Genomic DNA, 24074 nt, shown 5'->3' with positions numbered 1-24074 from the left:
CCTTGGTCACGGCATCACGCGTGAACGGGTGAACTAATTTCGGATTTTGATGAGCTTTTTTAATAGATAGATTGCTTCTCAAGAAGGTTCTAGTATATCATTTGTTAAGTTTTCCAAAAAGCTGGTTAAACTGCGCGCGGAAAGCTTGTTAGTCATAAGTAATTCACTTCCAATAAAAGTATTACACGAACATTTTAAAATGTCACCTGTAAACTGTCAAATACGGACAATTAGAATACATTTTTGAAATGGTAGTTTAATACGATATTCGATGAATAAATTTTCAAAATCAGCCTTTAATGTTTTTAAATGTTAATCATATTGCGAAACGTATTATGAAATTTTCTATGAGGCATTAAGAAAAACGCATGTATTAGGTATATTATATGCATTATATTCTGTGAGATTCATATTTTATGTGGACGTTAAGAGTTTTCTTTAAATAAAGTTTTTAATCTTTTTGAAGTGAAATCTTCTTAAGCGGCGTTGAGCACTTTTTCTGTAATGGGTATAAAATCTTAAACTCGCGTCAGGACACGTGACCTGATCGAAAAAGCGTAAGACGGATACCATTCCAAAATATCAAACATGCTCAACGTTAAGAATCGAGTTTTCACTTCTGCCGGCACTCCCCCAGTGCAACCCGTCTTTTTTTTAATCTTTTATATCTTATATCTTATGTACGTTTATAGTTGCCCCCGCGCACGTCACGATATCCGGACCATCAGAAGCCCGTGTTGGGGACCCGGTGCCGCTCACCTGCAGCACGGCACCTTCGAACCCAGCTGCTGAAGTCAAGTGGCTGGTCTCCGGGAAGCATCATAGAGAGGCTAGCAATCGGACTGTTATATCTCCTGAAGGTAAGAACTACGTAAAGAATTTAATGTTTCGTTTTATTTTTAGCATTCACATTCTACTTCACTACATAGTATAAAACAAAGTCGCTTTCTATGTCCTATGTATGCTTAAATATTTAAAAATATGCAACAGATTTTGATGCAGTTTTTTTCAATAGAGTTATTCAAGAGGAAGGTTTAAGTATATAATTTATTAGGTTTTAGAGAAAAGGGGCGAAGCCGCGGGCGGAAAGCTAATATTTTATAAATGTGAAAGCTTGTTTGTACTTCACGCAAAAACTGCTGAACGGATTTTCGTGAAATTTGGCGTACAGAGGGTAACTTGGATTAACACATAGGATAGTTATTATCTCGAAAATGCCACGGGTAAGAACTATGTGGGTTTTCCTTTGACTTCGTTTGCAAGGAAAATATTAGACTTTAATATTTATTTGAAAATATTGCTTTTCCCTCAAATTTTAATTATTTTCGTTTATTATAGCTTATTCAAGTTTGTAAGTTTTATTTCTTTCATGATTATGAAAGAATAGCATTATTGTTTACGTAAATCTTGTTTTGCATTTACTCGTTCGAAAAACCGATGTGTTTGTACGACTTATAAATCATAGGAGAAGATAAATGATAAATTGGAGATAGTACACATAAATAACAATGTGTGTGATACAAGTAAGATATGTTATTATATTTTATATTTGCAATACCATCTAAGTTTAGTCAAGTTACATTTACTTTTTAACCCTTTTTTGATGACGGTAACAACATTTATAAAAAAATGTTAACTGTTTTAAATACAAGAAATATTTCAGTAATTTTTTATATTAGATTATATATTATATATTCTTATTTAGTTTAGTAGATTATCAAAAGTATATACAGATGTTTTTATTTTATTCATTAAAGACTAGCTGTTCCCCGCGGTTTCACCCGCATTGCTCAGCTCCTGTTAGTCTTAGCGTGATGATATATATAGCTTATAGCCTTCCTTGATAAATGGGCTATCTAACACAGAAATAATTTTTCAAATCGGACCAGTAGTTCCTGAGATTAGCGCGTTCAAACAAACAAATAAACTCTTCAGCTTTATAATATTAAGTATAGAATGTATAGAAGGTGTTATTAGTTTATGAGTTTTCTTAACCAGACTTTTTTTTATTACATTTTCTGTATAAAGAGTTACTATTTATAGTTATTCATATAGAGGATGTTTTAAACTGTTCGTCACTATACATATATGTATTTTTTTTATTCTTTCCGTATACAGGCTGTTATTTAATTGCATACTATATATTATATACAGGGTGATTTAATAACTTCTTACTTTATACAGGAGGTTGGATAACAACATCTAACATCACAGTGGTAGTGGAATCGAACCGGCGATCCATAGTAGTCGTGTGCCACGGGATCAACGCTCAACTTACTGAGAATGTCGTCGCTACACATACTATTAATGTTTTATGTGAGTATTTCTAAGATATTTACCGAAGTATAACTAGAGTAAAATTTCAAGATCGCGTGTTGGCAATGCCGTCACGTCATGGACTAAGGCAACGATTTTGTTATCTTTAATTGCCAAAGAAGTTTCACTTCTGACACGTGAGCTCGGCGCAAACGCTCTTTTTATTTAAATAGGTACTTTATTGTGCTACCAATTTATTAATAGGTACTTTAACCATAGGTATTTTTTTAATTCTTGTCTTGTATAGCTAGTTTCGCTATTGCCACATTCAGAACATTAAAAAAAATTCAGCTTATTATATATTTTTAATTTAACTATATCTGTTAAAAATACGCTTCGGAATGAATACCTTCCTGACCTGACCGTAGACTATAATGTACGAAAGTTTGTTTGGTACAAACCCATACCTAAAAATCAATTAATTTTTCAATCAAATACCTATATGGCTTAAAATGTCGTATATCACATATCAAATAATGAATTTTACTATCTCTATATAGAAACCTAATCAAAATAACCAAATACCTTTTCACGAAACTTCAAACTATTTAATTAAAACGTAATAATATCAAAACAAAACAGTTATTAAACAAACTATCCCATTTAATACGATTACATATAAACTATCAACTAAGCCTAACAATTCCACAGGAAAATAATCCCGAATCCCTTGAAAGTCTTAGAGTCGATTTTTCAATGCACACTTGACGTTATCTAGCGAATTAATGCTCTCGCTGTCTCGCTCTTTCGCTTTGAAAAATGTGAGATAGCATTATAGTCATCCTTTGATTACTCTAACGCGGTTAGTGAAAAATCAACCTTAATGATATTGAATTAATATATGAAATAACATGGTTTTTGTCGTCCGGTGCGTAGAAGATAGTTAGTAAGGTATAGATTTCATGAAAAATATTACTATTATAGATTATTTTCGTTGTATTGATGTAGTTATTATAATTGCTTCTAATCTAAATAAATATCGTTTATTCGAAAATTCGTGTGTATGAATATTTGTTACTCATTCACACAAAATATGATCGAATATAAAAAAATTTGGTATTGTAATATACATATCCGCTGAAATAGCATTTCTTTCCGGTTACAATGCGAGTAAAGCCGAAGTTAGAAGTAAGCTATCTAAGCAAATGTAAAAAGGTTACTGTTTTATATAAAAACTACTATGTCGATTTGATTAAGGTTTTACTTTTCGAATGATATAGCTCATATTTCTTATTATTATCTCATTCCTGATAAATTCAATGTAAGAAGCCACTCTAAAATTAGCATACTTAATAAAACAAAACAAAAATATGCAGAGCATGTATGTATATTCATATTATATTACATAGCTACGAAACTGACTGTCTCTTAACGATGCGGCATCACTGGAACGCGTGCTTGGAAACTGTGAGGGTTAAGGTGTGCGTACATTAGGCAGGGCATGCTAAGTGTGCATGCATGGTGCGATATGTATCAAGTGTGCTGGGATCTATGATATTAGGTAATAAGTCAAAACGTAGATGTTATATATCATTAATTAGGTTATTAACGCTCCCCAAGAAAGCGAAAAATATTCAATGGATGAATAGGAATATTGCGATATGCCACTTGCGAAAATAGGACCTTTTTACTTAAAATGTCATTGGCTAGTATAGTGTTAATGCATGCTAGAGCCGTGTCGAGTATGGATAATGTATATGAGATGCATGAATGAAGCATGAATGCTAGGTAGATAGATCAATAATTCTTTATTGCACACACAAAATTAATACAGACAATAAAGTTATATACTAATGGCGTTCTTTTCACTGGGAAATCTTCTCATTAAATAGACGCATCTGAGAGACATAAAACAAGTTCGAGTAAAATCTAAATATTCAAACCATCATTATAAAATAATTTAAAGATAAATCCGCGATATAAAGTTCTACTACATTGAGCTTGTAATAGTATGTAACGATACATATTCATGAGCTGCCTGGTGTACAACCACCTTTATATTCGGGTGTTGAAATACGAGCTTCATAATACCCCCAAGTTATGTTCTTTAACTTAGATTAAGTGAACGGGTTAACATTAATTTTAAGTTAACTTGACCGTGATTTTTGTTAAGCTTTAGGGAGTTTTATCTTATTATATTTTAAGAACGAGTTCTATATAATATTTTAGTAAGAAAGTGTGCGCTTTTATTTATTATGTTTGTCTCTGTGTGTGTTTGTGTTATAGGCGTTAGATGTATGTTGATGTAGATATATTTTCAATCCGTTTTGAATACATTTATTCAACAAAATAATACATTTCATTTATTGTAAAAGGTCGATGTAACAAAAGAGAAAAAAAAAACATTTAATTTTTAATATTATAAATTATTATTCAAACTGCTGTTCCAATTTCGATGAAACGTTATTACCATAAATAAATCTTCTTATACAGGGTGTAATCGTTAAGTGTGCACAAGCGATTATTCCGTAACTATTGCAGATATCAAAAAACTTTAAACTGATATCGAAAGTACTTAACCTAATGAGTAAAATGGCCATAATAAATTTTTAAAAATAAAACGAGAAATAACCAAAAATGTTACATTAAACGCTCCCATACAATTTATTTCCCATACATTTTGTATTCATAGTAGATTTTCGAAGTGACGTCCTTATTGTGCAATACAATGAGGAGGTCTATTTACAGTTTCTAAATGAACTTCCCTCCAAATTTGCGAAGTAATTAAAGCAGAAAACCAAAAAAACAAAAAAAAAAGCTAAAATCTTTCATATTAAATGTATAGGTTGATCCAAAAGTAATGATAATTGGGTATTTCCTGTGCACATAAAAATATAAAATAAATGTTTTATGCTTGCTCATGTAATCACTAAGTTATCACAAAAAAATTATATCTACAGGCCACGTTTCCAAGTATTAACATTAATTTTAATGTGAACAGTGCGAGCCAGAATGTTTCCCGACGAAAAGAAGAAACAACGATTCGACATTTAGAGGGTGAATTTCTAAATTTTTAATGAGATCAGGATAATTTTTTGTCACGATTTGTGACCATGGGCGTTACCTGGGTTCACCATGTTTATGCTGAAACCAAGAAACAATCAATGGCCTGGATGCGAGCTTCCAAAGTGACGGTGAAGATTTTCAAAGTGAAAATTAGTGGGATAGATTAAAGCCGTAGTTTTTTGGGACGCTGAAGAAATGTGGAATATTTTAAGAAGGTAGCCACTACTACACAGGGCTCTTACTACACAGACCAAATTAAAAGATTGCGGGTAGGTTAGTAATAAAAAGAGACATGGCAAACTTCGGTCTTGAATGTTGGTTCACCAAGACAACGCACCAGATCACGAAGCGTCAGTTGCGATGGCTGCCAATCAAAAATCGGCATTGAAAATGCTTGAACACCCACCCTGTTTGTAAGATCTAGCTCCTAGTTAATTCTATCTCTTACCTCGGCACAAGAAACACCGTCGATACAAGAAATTTTAAGACGACAGCGAAGTGATGGCCGATTTTGAGGGGTTTTTGTAGATGAAGTCAAAGTTTTTTTTTCTAAGTTAAGGAAAAAAAATATCGAAGTATATTATCTAGTTAGAAGACTATCTAGAGAAATACATAATTATTTTAACTGTAATGACCTTGTTTAATATTGATTATCATTACTTTTGGATCAACCCATGTACATGGGATATTCATATCTCATACTAAATGTATGGGAGGGTTTAAAGTTAATTTTTTAGATATTTCTCGTATTATTTTAAAAAATTTATTATGGCCATTTTACTCATTAGGTTAAGTACTTTCGATATCAGTTTAAAGTTTTTTGATATCTGTAATAGTTACGGAATAATCGCCTGTGCACACTTAACGATTACACCCTGTATATAAAAATGAATCGCAAAATGTGTTGGTAAGCGCATAACTCGAGAACGGCTGAACCGATTTCGATAATTCTTTTTTTATTATATTCCTTGAAGTACAAGGATGGTTCTTATGTAGAGAAAACGTAAATATTATGTACCACGGGCGAAGCCGGGGCGGACCGCTAGTAATTTATAAATGAACTCGGCTATAACATCAGATACCTATAATTTGAACACTGTGAAATACCCAATACCCATACCGAAATACCGATAACGAAAAAACTTTACAAAATTCCTTGCACATGACGCCTCTGAACATTCGCTAGTGAAGGACCATTCCAGTAAAAGGTTGTTTTTTGAGAAAAAAAATATTCAATCACGAACAAAAATTTTTTCCGAATTCGTAGATATTCTGTGTGGATAAAGCTTGAAGTATTGGAGTGAATGGACGACTTTAGTTTTGGTAACTATATGTGACATTCATGGCTTTAAAAGAATTTTAATGTAATCTATAGATCAAAATGAAAGTTTTAACTTGATCTTTTGAGAGAATTAATATTAAACTGAGAATTAGATTATTCAACAAAGCAAGATCTCCAAATAAATAAAATAAATCATCCAATATTTCAGTCTATAGGAACTTCGTAATAAATGAACAGATTTTGATGAAACTTGCACATTAACTTACCATGTGTGACAAAATAAAGTATCGTCACGATTCCCACTTGAAAAACGTAGACAAACATACAAACATATCTATAATATTTACTTAAATTACACAATTTGTAAACTTATTAATATACAGTTAATACCCTTTTGGTCGTTGTTTAAAAATAAACTTCAAAAGCATTTAAACATTTAAACCTCGGCCGAACTAAAGCCTATACAATTCCCGCTAATTACAAGCTTTGTATATACAAATAATAAATAATTTTAGTTGATTATTCACTGCTAATCGATACCTCAAAACTTTGTACTGAATATTTTAATAGGTATTTTAAAACAATTATTAAGGATTTTGTTTCATGATTTTTGTTTGTGTTAGTTTGCTTAGCTTCTAAATCTTAATACCTATTATATAAATCTCGTGTCACAATGTTTGTCCTCAATGGACTCCTAAACCACTTAACCGATTATAATAAAATTCGCAAAATTCGCACACCATGTGCAGTTCGATCCAACTTGAGAGATAGGATAGTTTAAACATGTAGGTACCACGGGCGAAGCCGGGGCGGACCGCTAGTCGATTATAAAATTGACTAGGTATTCAGGTTTAGAAGTATTTTAAATAGATGTTTCGAATTTATTAAGACATTCGCATAATTTTGTGAATTTTTTGTATTAATTTATTAGCATACCTATAGCAATTTTCTTATTTGAAAAATATGAATTGAATTTTCACTCATTAGGAAGGTATTTCATCTTTAAAGAAGAATAATAGGAAGGTGTTACAATTTCTGTGTCGTTTAAAAAATAAATCGTATTTAAAAGCAATAAATATACAAATATTAAATAGACTATAAACAAATAAAAAATCAAAATCATTGTTTTCACCAAACATAATCACGAATTAAAAGCCTCATCAATGAAAGGCTTCCAAGATGGCCGCTATCTGCGATCTCTTTACAGCATACTGCTAACTTGTTATCTATGTGTCATTAATCATCTGCTGTTTTGTGGGATAAGGGACAGGAAAAGCGCGGAAAAGGGAAAGCGAGGGAAAAGGGGAAACATTGCTTTTCTCTTTATTTAAGTTCAGTTTAAAAGAGTTATGGAATTTCTTGTCGGTTCTTTTGCATAGATACTGCTTTGCGAATCGGGGGTAATTGTTAAAAATATATATTGACGATTCGAAAGTGCTTCTAAAAGAAGTCTAATTAAATAAATAATGTTTGAGTTTGAGTTGAATGTCGATTTTGTCGTTCTGTATGTCTACAAAAACAGTTTAACATTAATAATTTATATAAATTTTAACTTGCTTATAATATAGCATAAAATATATACAAATGTAATTTTGAATCGTGCTTCGTTATTAATGTACTATCTACTAATATAAGATTTAAATTAGTAAATTATTAACCACTTTCTGATATTTTGCATTTTTTGCACGTGGAAGTTACAGCATTTGAAACTGGATAAAAATATTCGGAACACTGGTTAGCTTTTTATATTGTTAAATTCATTGTACATGATCCATTTTGAGCACGTATGTATGGTTAAAATAGGTACTATGCATATTTTAAACTTACTAGTTTTTCTTGATGATGATGAAAGCATCATCCTACTATGAAGAATTAGGCCATTTTTAACACAAGCTAAGCGTAGAACGTAGATGACACATGTCACACATTTTTTTGCCACACCGCTCCGCGTAAGCACCCGCTACCGCTTATAACTCAGTACAAACCATTAAAAGCGAACAAAAAACCGTATTCAGATGGGAATGAATAGACAGAGAAGACATTTGTTACGTGCCGCGGTTTTGCTCGCAAAAACTTAAGTGTCTTGTTCGTACTTGCGACAATTTCTCTTTAATATAATGAATGTGTTTGGAACTGTATGTTCGTTTTAATATACATGTAAATGTGTATGTTTGGAATGTGATAATGTTGTTTGTTAGTTGGGAATGGTTTCGCGGTATTGTAGAATGATTGTATGATAAATACATCTAAATGGATAGAGGGATTCGGATGAAATTAAACAGGCAGATAGATAATCGATGAATTGCATGAATTTTACTTTGATAATGCAATGATTTAAGTCAAAAGGTATGTTTTATTATATTTACGAAACTATACGATAATTGTTATAAAAATATCTTAACCGAATTGAGCGTAATGGAAATAATTTCTAAGTATTTCTAAGTAGTTTTATAGGATCAAACATTTATTGAGGTTTAGTAGACAATTCTAAGAAAAAAATTATATCGAACCAAGAACCATAAAAGTGAAGTCCCGTATCCCCAAGTGGGATAAGGGACGATGCATTGTGCATACATCTGTTTCACTGATTTTCTTTAGGGACAAGTAGGTGATCAGCCTTCTGTGTCCTGCCTGACCGAGACATTTTTTTTCTTCGCTTAACTGGGAATTGAACCCAGGACCCCTCGGTTCTACGCTCAAGCGTCAACCACTGTACCAAGGAGGCAAGAACCACCTATAAAAAAACTAAGCAATATAAAAAACACTTAATCCCAACGACCCAGAGCTAGAGTCGAGACGGAATAAAATTCTTCTAAGTACACCTGTCTAAAACATTTAAATGCGAACAATTAACTTCAATCTACCCTCAGGGAACGCTCCTTGAATGTTTATTTTTAAACACAAGAAAACATAGTTTAATCATGCTACTTTACTCGCCCAAGAAAAAAAAGTTTGATGAATTTTGAGAGTAGAAAATATTCGATCACGACAGCTATTTTCGATCAGCTGCTTTTCTTGATAAATCGATAAAAATAAAGTCATAAATATAATTCATATTAACATAAATACGCTAGTAATAAGTTTACTTAATTTTCTTTGTTGTTTCGTATCTATTAAGTATTAGCTGCGCCCCGCGGTTTCACCCGCGTGGTTCCGTTTCTATTAGTCTTAGCGGGATGATATGTAGCCTATAGCCTTCCTCGATAAATCATTAAATGGGCTATCTAACACCAAAATAATGTTTCAAATCGGACCAGTAGTTCTTGAGATTAGCGCGTTCAAACAAACAAACTCATCACCTTTTTAATATTAGTATAGTATAGAAGTATAGATTTTCTAATTTAGTATCAAAACCTAACCAACGTTATGTAAAACATATTTATCGATTGTACAGCCTCTGGACGGCACGTTGCTCTCATTAATATAATGAGGGCTGAGTTAATTGCTCCTCGCTGCGTCACTCGTATAGATTTTTAGCCTTTTGCCTTGGTTGGTCTGGTGTATTTGATGTGTTGACGCTTTTTTACATAGTTTTTACGCAATGCTACTTTTGTAGGTTTCTAATATGGTCCGTAATTGCTTCCTTCTAAGTAAAAATTTAGATAGCTTTAGTCATAGAGGTCTAGAAAACATAGTTAGGAACGTAGAATGTATTTTTTTATGTATTCAATGAATTGACTCTGCTTATTTCAGGATTAGGTATCATAATTTTCTTATGTCCTATAGATCAAAGCCTCGTTTATAACTGCAAAATATAATAATTAAGTTTTTTATTTCGTTGTAGTTATAGAGTATATATAGTTTTTTAATATAAATAATAACGAGAACTTAGTTCAAAGGGCCGATTTTTCAATGCTTGGATAAAACTTATCCGTCCAATAAAGTATCACATGATAATATTAAAATGTCACGTAAACTGTCAAATACGGGCAATTAGAATACGTTTTTAAAATGGTAGTTTTATACATTATTCGACGAATAAGTTTTATCCAAGCATTGAAAAATCGACCCTAAGTAAATAATAATAACAACTTGTTAGACATTTTAAATTGCTTGTACAGTTAATAAGATAAGATTCTGGAGCTGTTTAACACGATATAATATCGATTTCCGCCCACTTTACACGGACAGATTTTATTCAAAATTTTGTACACTTTCAAGATCGGAGTCAATACAATAATTTCCCGAGTTTAAGCATTAATTTAAACTATATTAATTACTAGCTTTTCGCCCGCAGCTTCGCTCGCGTAGTGAAAGTAAAACCAGCATAGTTCCCGTTCCCGTGGGATAAAACCTATCCTATGTGTTGATCTAAGTTACCCTCTATGTGTGCTAAATTTCATGAAAATTGGTTCTACAGTTTTTGCGTGAAGGGCTAACAAACAAACTTTCGCATTTATAATATTAGTAGGATTAAGAGGAAACATATCTACCCCTAATTTGTTATAAAAATTATCCCCACCATAAAAGAGGCCCGCAAATTAAGGTCAAACATAACAGTATGGCGACGGATCTGTAGGCACGTGAGGGGAATAATATATAGAAATCGGTTCATATCGTTAACCTATTTATTGGCAACCCTCGTTTAGATATTTGCCTTGTAACGTGATTTCCCTGAATTAGGGTTGGCTATTGCCTGTTTTAATGGTACATGTTTATGTTGTGGTGTGGTAACTGATGTTTTGGAAATATTAAAAAATTAATATTTTTTTTAAATAACAGTTTTCATCTAGAAATGAATTTAATGTTTAGTTTCATAGTATTTATCATAAATGAGAATGGATAAAAAAGGTCTGTTTCCTTCTCTTCGAGCTGCTAGGCGTAGCCCCGGCATGGCAAAAAGACGCCAATTCAAATCCTGCCTTAGGATCGATTTTTTTTATTTTCTTTAAATATTTCTCGCCTTAATAATATAATAATTATATTTTATTTAGATAATTATTTTTAACATATTTTCCTTATCATTAAATTATATTGAATTAGGTATATTTAAATCTATTCAGTACTTAGTTTCTTGGGGACAGTTATTCTTGTAAGTATACAACTTATTTCTAGTAATACGTTGTACGATTATAAATAATTCATCTTCATACATTACCGTTATTATTACAAAATGATTGCATCTAAGTGATATATAATTTAGTGCTTAGGTTGTACAGGGTGGTCTAGAATCTAAATTATTGATTTTATGTAAATAGTTTGTTAATTTGATTTACAATATCTATTATAGGTTTAAATAAATAAAAATATCAGTCTGTTACTTCCAGCTTATATACGAAATGGCTGTAGCAATTTAAGTGGGAATTTCGCTATAGTGTAAAACTTAGCAAAATAAAACAAATGAACATTTTATCTTCCACATAAAACCACGATTGTATCTACAATGTTAGTGTTATCATTACCATTTTAGTTGTATAATATCATAAGTAGGTTTACAATAAAAAAAATTATCAAAGATATTATATGCAATTCAATTAGTCTAAGACAATCGAGCATATCACTATTACTTGAAAGTGAAGTCCCGTGTCCCTAGTGGGGTAAGGGGCAGATGCATTTTACATCTGTTTCACTGATCGATTTTCTCTAGGAACAATTAGATGATCAGCCTTCTGTGTCCTACCAGACCGAGACATTTTTTTTTAATCCGTCTCCACTGGGAATCGAACCCAGGACCCCTCGGTGTTACAATTACTTACTAATGTAATAAAATTTAAAATGTTACCATAAACAGGCATCAAACTTGACAAAAACTCGTTTCATATAATGATAACCCAATCACTGTACCAAGGGTCTCCATAATGAAAACTCAAAAGCAATTTCTCAGATATTTATCCGCAATTTCTTAAACAAGCACTTCGAAAACATTAAACCAATTCTCGCGAAACAAATGTAAAACTCACATTCAAAACATTTGGAAGTTCGTTGGAAAAACAAAGAAAACTCGGTATATTATTACAGTATTATAACTTCATTAGGTCGGTAACTACACTATATAATTTTATTAGAACTCGCTGTCTCTCGGCTGTTATTAAAATAATGCAAACAATGCTAAGGGCTGTGAAGTACTTGCGATTTAAAGACGCAAATTTGACGAAAAAAGCGACTTTTGTCGCAATGTACGCTTCATACGGATTTGATCAATAAAGTTGAATGAACATTAATTCTATCGAATTATTAAAATACTACATCGCTTTGGGATACTTATGAACTGTGTATCTTAACTACAAATATAGCTAGCTGTGCCCCACGGTTTTGCCTGCATTGCTCCGCTCCCATTTGTCCTAGCGCGATAATATAATAATATAGCCTATGCCCTAAAGCTTTCCTCGATAAAGGGACTATCTAACAGTGAAACAATTTTTCAAAGCTGATGCGTGGTTCCCGAGATTATCGCGTTCAAGTAAACAAACTTCGTCTACAGCTTAAAAATATCAGTATTTTACCATCAAAGCAAATATTTTACAGCATTTGTAAAACAATAATAAGTATTTACTATTGAACTTAATTAAAAAAGTGAATTATATTTGTAATTATTTTAGTCGCGATATGATAAACTTCCTAATCACTAATTGATATTACTCCGTACTGTATAGTTGTAATTATAAGTTAATCCAGTAATTTAAAATTAATTATCGTCATAAGACTTGATGTGGCTATTCAAGGATCTTTGTTGGTGGTCCATGGAGATGTTTGAAGATAAATAAGTACCTATAGGTTAATATAATACATAGGTTTGCATGTATAACGATTGTTTCGATTGGTCTTATAAAATGTTTAATACTAGTCGGAATTTACGATCTACAAATAACATTGTATCATAAGTTTTTAATTTTTTAACTCGGATATTTAACTTATTATAATATGTAATGTAATAATAATAAAGGCGTAGGGATGTGACGACCCCATCGCCCCCGGTTGGCATATCTACAATAGATATCCCAACCGGGCAGTCAGTCACCCCGCAGGGCGCCTTGTGGCGAGGTGTCGGGGAGTAGCGACCCCGCGGGAACCGAGCGCTCCCGGGGGAGGCCCCTGTCCTCACCTTCGGACTGTCTCTGTGGCAGTTCGGAGTGAACAATGACGAGGTTCAGGATCCCCCACCTCTGGCTTGCCTTTGTTGGCCGTCCAGAGTGGAGCCGCCAGAGCTATATGCTCGGGGGTGGAAGTGTCTAATGGCGTAATAGCGGGGAAACCCGCTCCGGGCCCGCGGGCCCGCGATGGTGAAACCGGTGCCGCACCTCTCTACACCCCTAGCCGTTCAGCTGATGTTGCCCCCTTGTTGCCATTCTCGGTAACCTTTTTGGGAGCCCATCGACCGAACTGGCGAGTCACCGTCTGCCATTATTTTCAATTTTTAATATTGAAAAGGCAGACGTCCATAGTCCCCATAGAACCAATATACCAGTCCATCTAACACCCCATTCCATAACCCAGTTTTATTCATTTCCATTTTTCTGCAATAGTCCTACATTGGCCGCGGACTGCCCAGGACTGTATCTCTATAGTGCAGTCATGGGCAGGCTGCGGCTGGTGTCCCACAACACATTAAATTCTCTAAAGGGCCTCTGCGTGTTGGACCTGTGTCCCCACGTAAGCCTTCCAAAGGACCGGGTATCTTCCTTCTGGTGGTACCCGTGTATTATGGAGAGAGACATAATAATAATAAAACACTTTATTGTACAATGCACAGATATTAAATACAATTTCATACAGAAGGAATCTTCACCGTACAAATTGGCGGCCTTATCGCTTTGAAGCGATTTCTTCCAGGCAACCTTGGGATATAGGAAAATGAAAAGATTGAAAAGGTAGATAGTGCATTACAAGAAGTGAATACACATAAATATAATAGATATAGGTAAAGGTATAAAATTATAATATATATAACTAGCGACCCGCCCCGGCTTCGCACGGGTGCAATGCTGATACTAAATACACTACAGAAAAATTGTGAACGTTGTATAGTTAGGTATAAAAATATAGCGGCCCGCTCCGGCCTCCGGCATCGCACGGGTATAAAATACATAGCCGGGCGGCCGCAAACGCTACGTCCTGCAATTTTTAAATCTGTAATATCTTCGAAAATATTCACTTAAATCATACGGTGTAAAGGGCCATATAGATCTATATTAAATGAACAATGTATCCATGGTATTTAATTGGTTAAGGATTAATGCTGTATTGGTTAAAATCGCTTCGAAAATTAGCCATTATTTGTCGTAAAAAGTAAATGACAAAAAAAAGTTATTGTGGGTTATCCATAAGAGATAGACATATACCATCGCGGACTTTTCTGTAGACCTTTTCAATGTGTATAATACTTAGTACATTATTTTGATAAAACTCGTAGGGTTCAGCCTGCGTTTGCAATGTAAGCGGAATAAATGTAATTTTTTACGACATCACATTAGAAACCTCAAAAATAATAGTACTTCTCCACTACTTAATGGATCTTATTATACATATAAACCTTCCTCTTGAATCACTCTATCTATTAAAAAAAACCGCATCAAAATCCGTTGCGTAGTTTCAAAGATTTAAGCGTACAAAGGGACATAGGGACATAGGGACATAGGGACAGGGAAAGCGACTTTGTTTTATACTATGTAGTGATATAATTATATATAATTATATAACATAAGAGAAAAACGTGCAGAAGAGGATATATAAAATTTCAAGTAGAGAAAAAGGTAAAACAGAACAAATACAGAATGACTAAGAGGACAGATAATATTTTTTAATTACAGCTTTAAAACTATTCAGAGTTTGCGCTTGCTTTATTGCGGTTGGTAGGGAGTTCCACAATCTTACGGCTTGCACGGTAAAAGATGAATCATAAAATTTGGAAATGTGAGCAGGCATACAAAGCGTAAGATTGTTAGAGGAGCGCAAATTACACTCATGAGATGAGCCCATAAATACAAATCTCTTTTTTAAGTAGGAAGGAGTTCTGGGATCGAAAAGGACTGAGTATAGGAGGGACAGGAGATGCGTATTCCGGCGAAGGCGGATAGGAAGCCATCTGAGTTGTGAGCGGAAGTCTGAGATATGGTCGAACTTGCGAAGACCAAAAATAAATCTTATCGCAAAATTTTGAAGGCGTTCTAATTTGTTTAATTGCTCCTCAGTAAGGTCTAAGTAGCTTGCATCAGCATAGTCGAGGATAGGAAGAAGCAAAGATTGTGCAAGCAAAATTTTCGTGGATATGGGCAAAAAATTGCGCAAACGCCTTAGCATTGCAGCAACACCAAAAATCTTACGACTTACAAGTTTAATATGCTCTGTCCAGGACAGGGTTTGGTCGAGAGTAATACCAAGATTCTTGACAGTAGGACTGTAAGGTACTTGAACCCCCTCAATCAAAATCTTAGGTAAATCTGCAACAGACACCCTTGCGATGAAATACGGGCTGCCGATTATTATTGCTTGGGTTTTGCTAGGATTTATTTTCAGTCCATATTTATGAGTCCAGCTTACAATGCTACTAAGGTCTTCATTCATACATCTTATTTCTTGTTCTAGACTCTCAATATTAGAGTGCCTGTAAATCTGAAGATCGTCTGCATATAGATGGTAGAGAGAAGATATATTAGAAGTTATGGAATTTATGAATATACTGAAAAGGAGAGGTGACAACACGCCGCCTTGAGGAACGCCAGCAGTAACATCACACCAAGAAGAATACGTATTATCAACACGGATACACTGCCGACGTCCCTGCAAGTAGCTACGAAACCAATCCAACACTGCAGGAGATATATTAAGAGAACCAAGCACAGCTAACAAGATGTCAAAATCAACAGTGTTGAAAGCATTAGAGAAATCTAGAAGAGTGAGAATTGTTAGCTGTTTATTATCCATTGCAAGGCGAATATCATCTGTGACCTTGACAAGAGCAGTGACCGTGCTATGTCCAGCTCTGAAGCCAGATTGGAGAGGATCGAGGAGGGAGTTTCTCGTTAGAAAAGAGCACAGCTGCTGCTGCACCAATTTCTCGAGAATTTTAGAAAGGAAGGGGAGAATGGATATCGGGCGATAGTCGGAAAAGCAGGAAGGATTGTTCTTTTTAGGGAGAGGGATAATATGAGAATCCTTCCATACTTGAGGGAATCTAGCGGATGATATAGAGAAATTAAGGATATGTGAAATGATAGGAGTGACTATGTCAAGGATAGGTAAAATCATAGCTCGGCCAATACTGTCACAGCCCATCGCATTCGAAGCAATGGATAATATGTTCTTCTTAATATCACTGTCAGTGAAAGGTGCGAAATTGAACGGTGGAATATTGGGAGTCGGTAAAGAGGAAAGAAAGTTAATAGTATTAAGTTTGGTATTACTATCTAAAGGAGCAACGGAAGAAGTGAAATGTTTATTTAGTAAGTTAATATTAGTACTAAGCGGAACAGTATCATTAGATGACTTACCGACCCCAAGAGATTTAAGAAATTTCCAAGTATTTGCTGTGTTGCCGTTCTCAACAGATTTATGAATGTGGCGTCGTTGTGCATCTCTACACATCATATTGCAGCGATTGCGGAGGGTTTTATACTTCTCCCTATTGACGTCCGAGTTGTTAATTTTGAACCTGGCTTTGGCTAGGTTTTTCCTGTGAACTATAGATTTTAGTTCATCGGTAAGCCAGGGAGCAGGAGCATGTTTAATTTTGATCGACTTGATGGGTGCATGCGTGTCAAATAACCTTATTACAAGTGAATTAAATGCTTGAACTTTAGAGTCAACTGTATCAAACGAGAAAACAGGAGACCAATCTATTTTCCTAGCATCTTCAAGCAGACGCTCGACATCCATCCCACGAAAATTTCGCTGCAGCATAACCTTGTGCTTCTTCTTAGGAGGACGTAGAAGATATGAAAGGAAGATAAGATCGTGATAGGAGAAGGCATCAGCGGAGCATTGTCCGTGTTTTGAAACATGGTCAGTGGAAGAAACAATGATTAAGTCAAGGAGAGAAGGATTACAGCCAGGAGCAAAATGGGTAGGATTAAGAGGAAGTAAATTTAAGTCACAGGAGGATACAATAGAGGAAAGTTTTCTACTACGTGAGTCATTTTTCAAAAGACATGTATTGAAATCGCCCATAATTACCACGTGGTCGTAGAGTGGACGTAGCTTTTCTAAAGTTTTTTCAAAAGAAGGGAAATAATTTATAAGGAGAGAAGGAACATAGAATACGCCTAACAGGAATTTTGAATTGGATAGGATTATTTCTAGAAGGATGTACTCGGCCGCATCATCCGGCGGTGGCTGGGGAGATGTGCTTATGATGGAGAAAGGTATATTATCACGTAGGTAAATAGCTACACCACCCCCACCTCGGCCAATGCGGTCGTTACGTATTAAGTTGAAGCCAGGAAGAGAATAGGTAGTGGAAGAAAGACAGGGTTTGAGCCATGTTTCAGATATAAGAAGAGCGTGGATAGGAGTATTGGTAAATGATGCAAGTAAATCATTGAAATGAGCCGGAATACTTTGGGCATTTAAATGGATAGCATTGAAATTTTTAGATAGATTGGAGAATACCGAAGCAAGCGCTTTATCAATAGGAATATAATCAGTGCTCAGGAAACTATCATTCAAACTGTTACTGGTACTGTTAAGACTATAAAAGGAATCACTGCAATCGCTGTCACTAATTAAAGCTATAGTTGTATATTATATTATAATTTTACAAAATAAATAAATAAAATATTTAAAAGATACTAGAGAAAATAAATATGTGTATAAAAATAAAATATTATATAAATATGTATGACAAGTAATTTTCCTATACCCGCCAGCAGCACTAGAAGGAATGTTGTAAAGCACACTTAAAAATAAATAAGAACATAGAACGGAACGACACAATTCACAAATTCTTATGTGGCAACATTGACAGAAATGACAACCACTAAAACAATGTATCTCTGACATAATGACATTTCACAATCAAAACAATGAATTGACATTTGACATTACATTGAAATAAAGGAAAGTCAAAAGTGATCAAAATAATTATGAACTTTTACGTGAAAGAGGGTAAAAAAAAGTTTATTATCAGGTATAATACCACAGATTAAGAATAAATATTGAAATGAATGAGATAAACAGGTCATGAGCTAAAATAAAAAGAATGAGTTAAAAGGAAAAATGGTACATATGGGTGGTATAACCTTACAGAGTCCACAGAAATCAAATAAAAAATCACTTTTTAAGACGCTTGGGTCGAGAGGCGACTGTACCCTTGTTGTCCTTAGCGTTACTCAATGCAGCAACAGAACCCTCCGTGCTATCACAAGCGATTTGGTCTAGTTCTTCGGGTGAAATGACTCGATGGCGAACACCGTCAGTGGTCCGGATGATGATACTCCCCTCAAGAGTCCAACATCTTGGAATACCGAACTTCTTCCGTGCAGCCATAAAAATGTCATGCCTGGCCTTTGTGAGATACTCTGATATAGTAATGCCAGTGTTCTTGAAGCAGGTTTTTGAGAACCATACATGATCCCTCATAGGCATACTTTTAAATTTTACCACAATAGGCCGGGGCTTATCAGTATTGACACGACCTAAGCGATGACATCGAGTAAAGCATTCTGGCACTATATCAGGTTTTTGGAGTCGGTCGGCAAGTACTTTAGCGAGCAATGCAGTGGTGTCTTCTTTGCTCTCCTCGGTAACTCCATGTACGAGTAGCATTTTGCGGCGTGAACGAGTTTCCTGCTGGTCTGATATTTTAAAAAGTAACTCAACTTGTGCATGCAAGGTCTTCAGCGAGGTCATCACAAAAGAACGGAACTCATAAAATTCAGAAGACACAACATTTGAATTAGGTGTAGTTGGAGCTCCATGTAGGTTTTTTTCAAACTCTGCCATCTTTGAGGTGAATAATTCAGTCATCTCTGTCAGTGATTGCTTGATTGAATCCATTGTGACTTAGTGGTTGATTAATATTTGAATGTTGTGAATAGTTTTATAGAATAACTAAAGGAAATATGTTGCTGGTAGGTACAGATCTCACTCAGCCATAAATTCACACTTATTAAACACTTTTAATATTAAATATACAATTATTTTTGAGAGCACAGAAAAATACGTTAGTCTAGGCACACACCTACCCTCAAAAAAGTAATGTACCTATCAGGAAAGCAATCACGCCTAAACTACTGAACCAATTTTCATGAAATTTGGTATGGAGATATTTTGATACCCTAGAAAGGACATAGGCTACTTTTTATCCCGGGAAAATGACGCAATCCCGGAAATCCCACGAGAACGGGAACTATGCGGGTTTTTCTTTGACTGAAACCTAGTACATTATAAAAGGAAGTTGGAAGTTCTACTATAATTATGTTGATGTAGCTTATTTGGCGGCCTTATCAATAAGCAGTGATCTCTGCCAGGCAACCAAGTGGAGAAGGTAAAAAATATTAAATATTTATTTATTTATTTGTCTACAGATCCTCCTTCAGCACCAATGATAACCGGATACATCCCGGGAACGACGCTCGCTGCGGGAACAGTACAGAAACTATCTTGCATCTCATCTGGCGGGAATCCTTTGGCTACCCTCACTTGGTTTAAAAATGATAAAAAGGTATATTCTTAGTTTATGCTTTATGTTTTATATAAATTGTTTCATTGTTTATATGATAAAAGAAAAAGTTACAACTATAAACTTAATATTAATTTAAAATTTATATGTGTGTTTACTTTTGAATGTTTTTGATTATAAATAACAAGATGAAACGCTACAAATCCTCAATGAAAAATGTGTGAATTCTACTAAATAAGTAATGTTACAGATTTCTTATCTTTATGATATGTCTGACTGAGTTGTGTGTGTGCCTATATGAACGTTACACATACTAAATGTATGTGTGTGTGTTTGTGCCTGTATACGAAATAGTTAAATATTATTACTTTATTTTGAATATATATTGTTAACCAATGTTTTCCTTACAGATCCACTCGATAACCAAAGTGTCTGATAAGTCGGTAGCTGCCGAAATATCAATACTTACAAATGTGACTGATAACTTGGCTCAATACAGATGCGAAGCTACCAATAGTGCCACGGAGATACCTCTGTTTGAAACAGTCACTTTGAATGTACATTGTGAGTATAGTTTAAAAAATAATTCCTACTAATATTATAAGAAAGTGTCGGTCTGTCTTTTGTTTGCTCCTAAACTGCTGAACCGATTCGGATGAAATAGTTTGAGTCTGTTGGTCTGTCTTTCCGTCATTTTTTTGCTCTTAAACTGCTGAACCGATTCGGATGAAATAGTTTGAGACATAAGAGTTCCTGTCTTGTTTTTGCTCCTAAAATGCTGAACTGATTCGGATGAAATAGTTTGAGACTTAAGACATAGGATATTTTTTATACCGGAAATCTCACGGGAACGGGAACTATGATGGTTTTGCTTTAACTATGCGATAGCTAGTAGTTTAATATTAAACGTGCTTTAAATCATGATATTATTGTATTGTCACCGATTCTTGATAAGTACAAAGTTTAAATTATATCTGTCCGTTTAAAGTGGGACAAGATCGAGTATACAAACCACTGCACCGATTCGGATGAAATTTGCTATGAAGATAGGTTTGTAACACGAATTTTAAACCCGGGCCTGTATAGAAATACGTAATACCTCATTCTTTGACTATGCGGTTGAAGCCGCGGGTAAAAAGCTAGTTAGTAATACGTAGTCAAAATACTACCAAAATATATTAAGAATTTACTAATTTCGTAGGTTCCAAGATTCATATTGATTAAACTAAGCTAGAAACTTAAGGAATTTCATTTACAAGTCTTTGCTATGTAAGTTTAATCGTTAAGTTTCCAAGTTTGTGGGGTAATTGATTTATTTTAACGCTTAAAATCTAGGTGATAAGGTTCATTTTTAATTGCTCTTGCGTTTAAATTATATTGTGGGGGTTTCCTTCTTCTGTAGTACTATTTTTTGTAATGTAAGATTAATTTAATACTATAGATATGATTATTTTAGATTTAAATAATAATAATATAGGTGTTTCATTATTTTTTTGCTATCCATACATTTATAGTACAGCTAGCAAAAACAGTATTTCTTTAAAATAATTTCACATGTTGGAGAAAAAAACATTACACAAGAAGTTCTTATTTAGTCCCATCATGGTTCAAGTATATCACAAACTCATACATTTACTTATAATTAAGTATACAGTTGTTTTTTTTTGTTCAATATATCCAACTTACAGTGACCGCTTTAAACATGTAAAAACTTCAATTCCTGTTATTATTATGTTCTCATAAATACCTACACGTATATTTTTCATCATTTTTAATATTTTTATAATGTATTGTCACCATCATTAATACATATATTTGCCCTCAGTTGCCCCCGAGGCAGTGAAAGTGCGGGCAGAACCGGAAGAGCTTCGTCCGGGAATCGAAGGGACGCTCTACTGTGACGCAGCCAGTAGTAACCCACCGGCCACACTGTCCTGGTGGAGAGATGGGATTCCTGTACAGAGTATGTATTTAAACATTATTTAATTAATAAAAAGTTTTTTTTGCACACCGTTATTATATTTAAAACACTAATAAATAATTAATAAAGTGAACACCATGTAGGTATAAATATTATTATTGAGTAAAAGTTTTTTTGCACACCGTACTATGTGGATATAGTTCTAAAACCAAAAGTGATAAAGAATATAATCTGGAATAAAAATTTTTTTGAACACCGTACATATTATGTTCGTAATTATTAAAAACAGAAGTAACAAAATGTATAAAAACATTAATAAGTAAATAAATGAATTCACTTTTTTTGCACACCATACCTATTTAAATACAGTTATGTGCTCATATACCTTTCAAATTAATAACATATAACAATTCAACTACTACCTCGTTTCATGTCAAAATGTATTTTGTCAATAATTAAGTTCAAATTCCTTATACAATTTGTCAAAAGGGTTGGCTTTTAATAATTGCGATATTTTATCAAGTATACTTATAAATAAATATGATTGTATAACACTTTTCTTAATAAACTTTAAAGAAATCGATCTTCTCATTTATATTAGATAACTAGCGGTCCGCCCCGGCTTCGCCCGTGGTACATAATATTTACGTTTTCTCTACATAAAAACCATCCTCGTACTTCAAGGAATATAATAAAAAAAGAATTATCGAAATCGGTTCAGCCGTTCTCGAGTTATGCGCTTACCAACACATTTTGCGATTCATTTTTATATATAAGAAGATTATTTCTTTTTAAACATTGCCTTTTTTACGTCTATAATAGGAGATGACTAAAAACGTTAAGAAAAGAAATTAAAGAACGCAGTAAAAGTTAATTTCCACTTCAAGTTTCTTTCAACTATTTGATATATCTCTCAAGCGTCACGTTTATTTGATTCTGAATTTTATCATCAACTTGATAAAGTTGAATTTACGAGAGACATTTCAAATATTCGTGTGTGCAGTTTAAACATTCGCTTTTGTAGCTCTTTTTCATTTTATTCGTATTTATCTCGTGTTCATTCTTCAACCATATACATATGTTTGAAAGAATAAGGAATATATAAGGGCCGATTTTTCAATGCTTGGATAAAACTAATTATCCGTCCAATAAAGTATTACACGATAATATTAAAATGTCACGTAAACTGTCAAATACGGGCAATTAGAATACGTTTTTAAAATGGTAGTTTTATACATTATTCGACGATTAGGTTTTATCCAAGCATTGAAAAATCGGCCCTTATTCAAATAACTAATGTATTATATTACGTTTTTTCGCCAGGTCAACCAACAAAAATGAAGAAAGGCTTACACGGCGGGACGGTATCCACCATCGAACTCAAGTTAAACATAACCAAAGATTTAAACGGCGCGGTTTACACTTGTCAAGCGATGAACGAAGCGATACAGAGGAGTGTACATGATGCCTTGACGCTGAAAGTTTTGTGTGAGTAACTGTGGTTTAAGTGTTTTAACTGCGGTTTATAGAAATGTAACCGGGGTTTTAGGTTTTGTGACTGGGGTTTAAGATGTTGTAACTGAGGTTATATGTGTCCTAACTGAGGATTGAAATGAATGAGTCATTACTGACGTTAAATATGTGTTGAAATTTCGATTTAAGATAAGTATGTTGCAAAATATAAGTTGCTTACGAAAATTGTTAGGGTTTATCAGGTAAAATAACAAACCCTTTATATTTATTTCTTGCAACATAAGGTTCAGTATATAAAAAAGTCTGAATTCCTATAACCATTGCACAAATAAAATTTTATTCTACGACGTAGTAGAAACTATGTTTGTTCTAACTTCTAAATGATATTGAGAACACTTTGAGTTTATTATATGTAGGAAAACATGGTTATCATGTTAAACTATATATTCTTTTGGTACAAGATCGATATTTACATCGTTATATTTATAACTAGCTGCGCTTCGCGGTTTCACCCGCGTGGC

The 24074-nt window shown here is 33.9% G+C and overlaps 2 protein-coding genes across 2 annotated transcripts in view; one reads left to right on the top strand and one right to left on the bottom strand.

Moving 5' to 3' along the window:
- The window catches only part of sns (nephrin adhesion molecule sticks and stones), a 207634-nt gene that overhangs the window by 161683 nt on the left and 21877 nt on the right, over positions 1-24074 (top strand). The window contains exons 10-15 of the mRNA XM_089711862.1: positions 693-860; positions 2185-2316; positions 20065-20201; positions 20570-20723; positions 21985-22122; positions 23404-23568. Coding sequence (XP_089567988.1) covers positions 693-860; positions 2185-2316; positions 20065-20201; positions 20570-20723; positions 21985-22122; positions 23404-23568 — 894 coding nt within the window. The remainder of the gene's footprint in view (positions 1-692; positions 861-2184; positions 2317-20064; positions 20202-20569; positions 20724-21984; positions 22123-23403; positions 23569-24074) is intronic.
- Positions 18578-19669, bottom strand: LOC149476669 (uncharacterized). The gene has a single exon (XM_089711931.1). It carries the CDS (start codon positions 19532-19534, stop codon positions 18809-18811), a length of 726 nt encoding a protein of 241 aa, XP_089568057.1. The 5' UTR covers positions 19535-19669; the 3' UTR covers positions 18578-18808.

This window comes from Colias philodice, chromosome 27, assembly GCF_061535455.1.
Source record: "Colias philodice isolate Cphi_HAF_F1 chromosome 27, ilColPhil1 Martin Lab GWU primary, whole genome shotgun sequence".
NCBI classification, from domain to species: Eukaryota; Metazoa; Arthropoda; class Insecta; order Lepidoptera; family Pieridae; genus Colias; species Colias philodice.
Note: the sequence above shows the minus strand (reverse complement) of the source record. Positions and strands in the feature narration are given on the sequence as shown.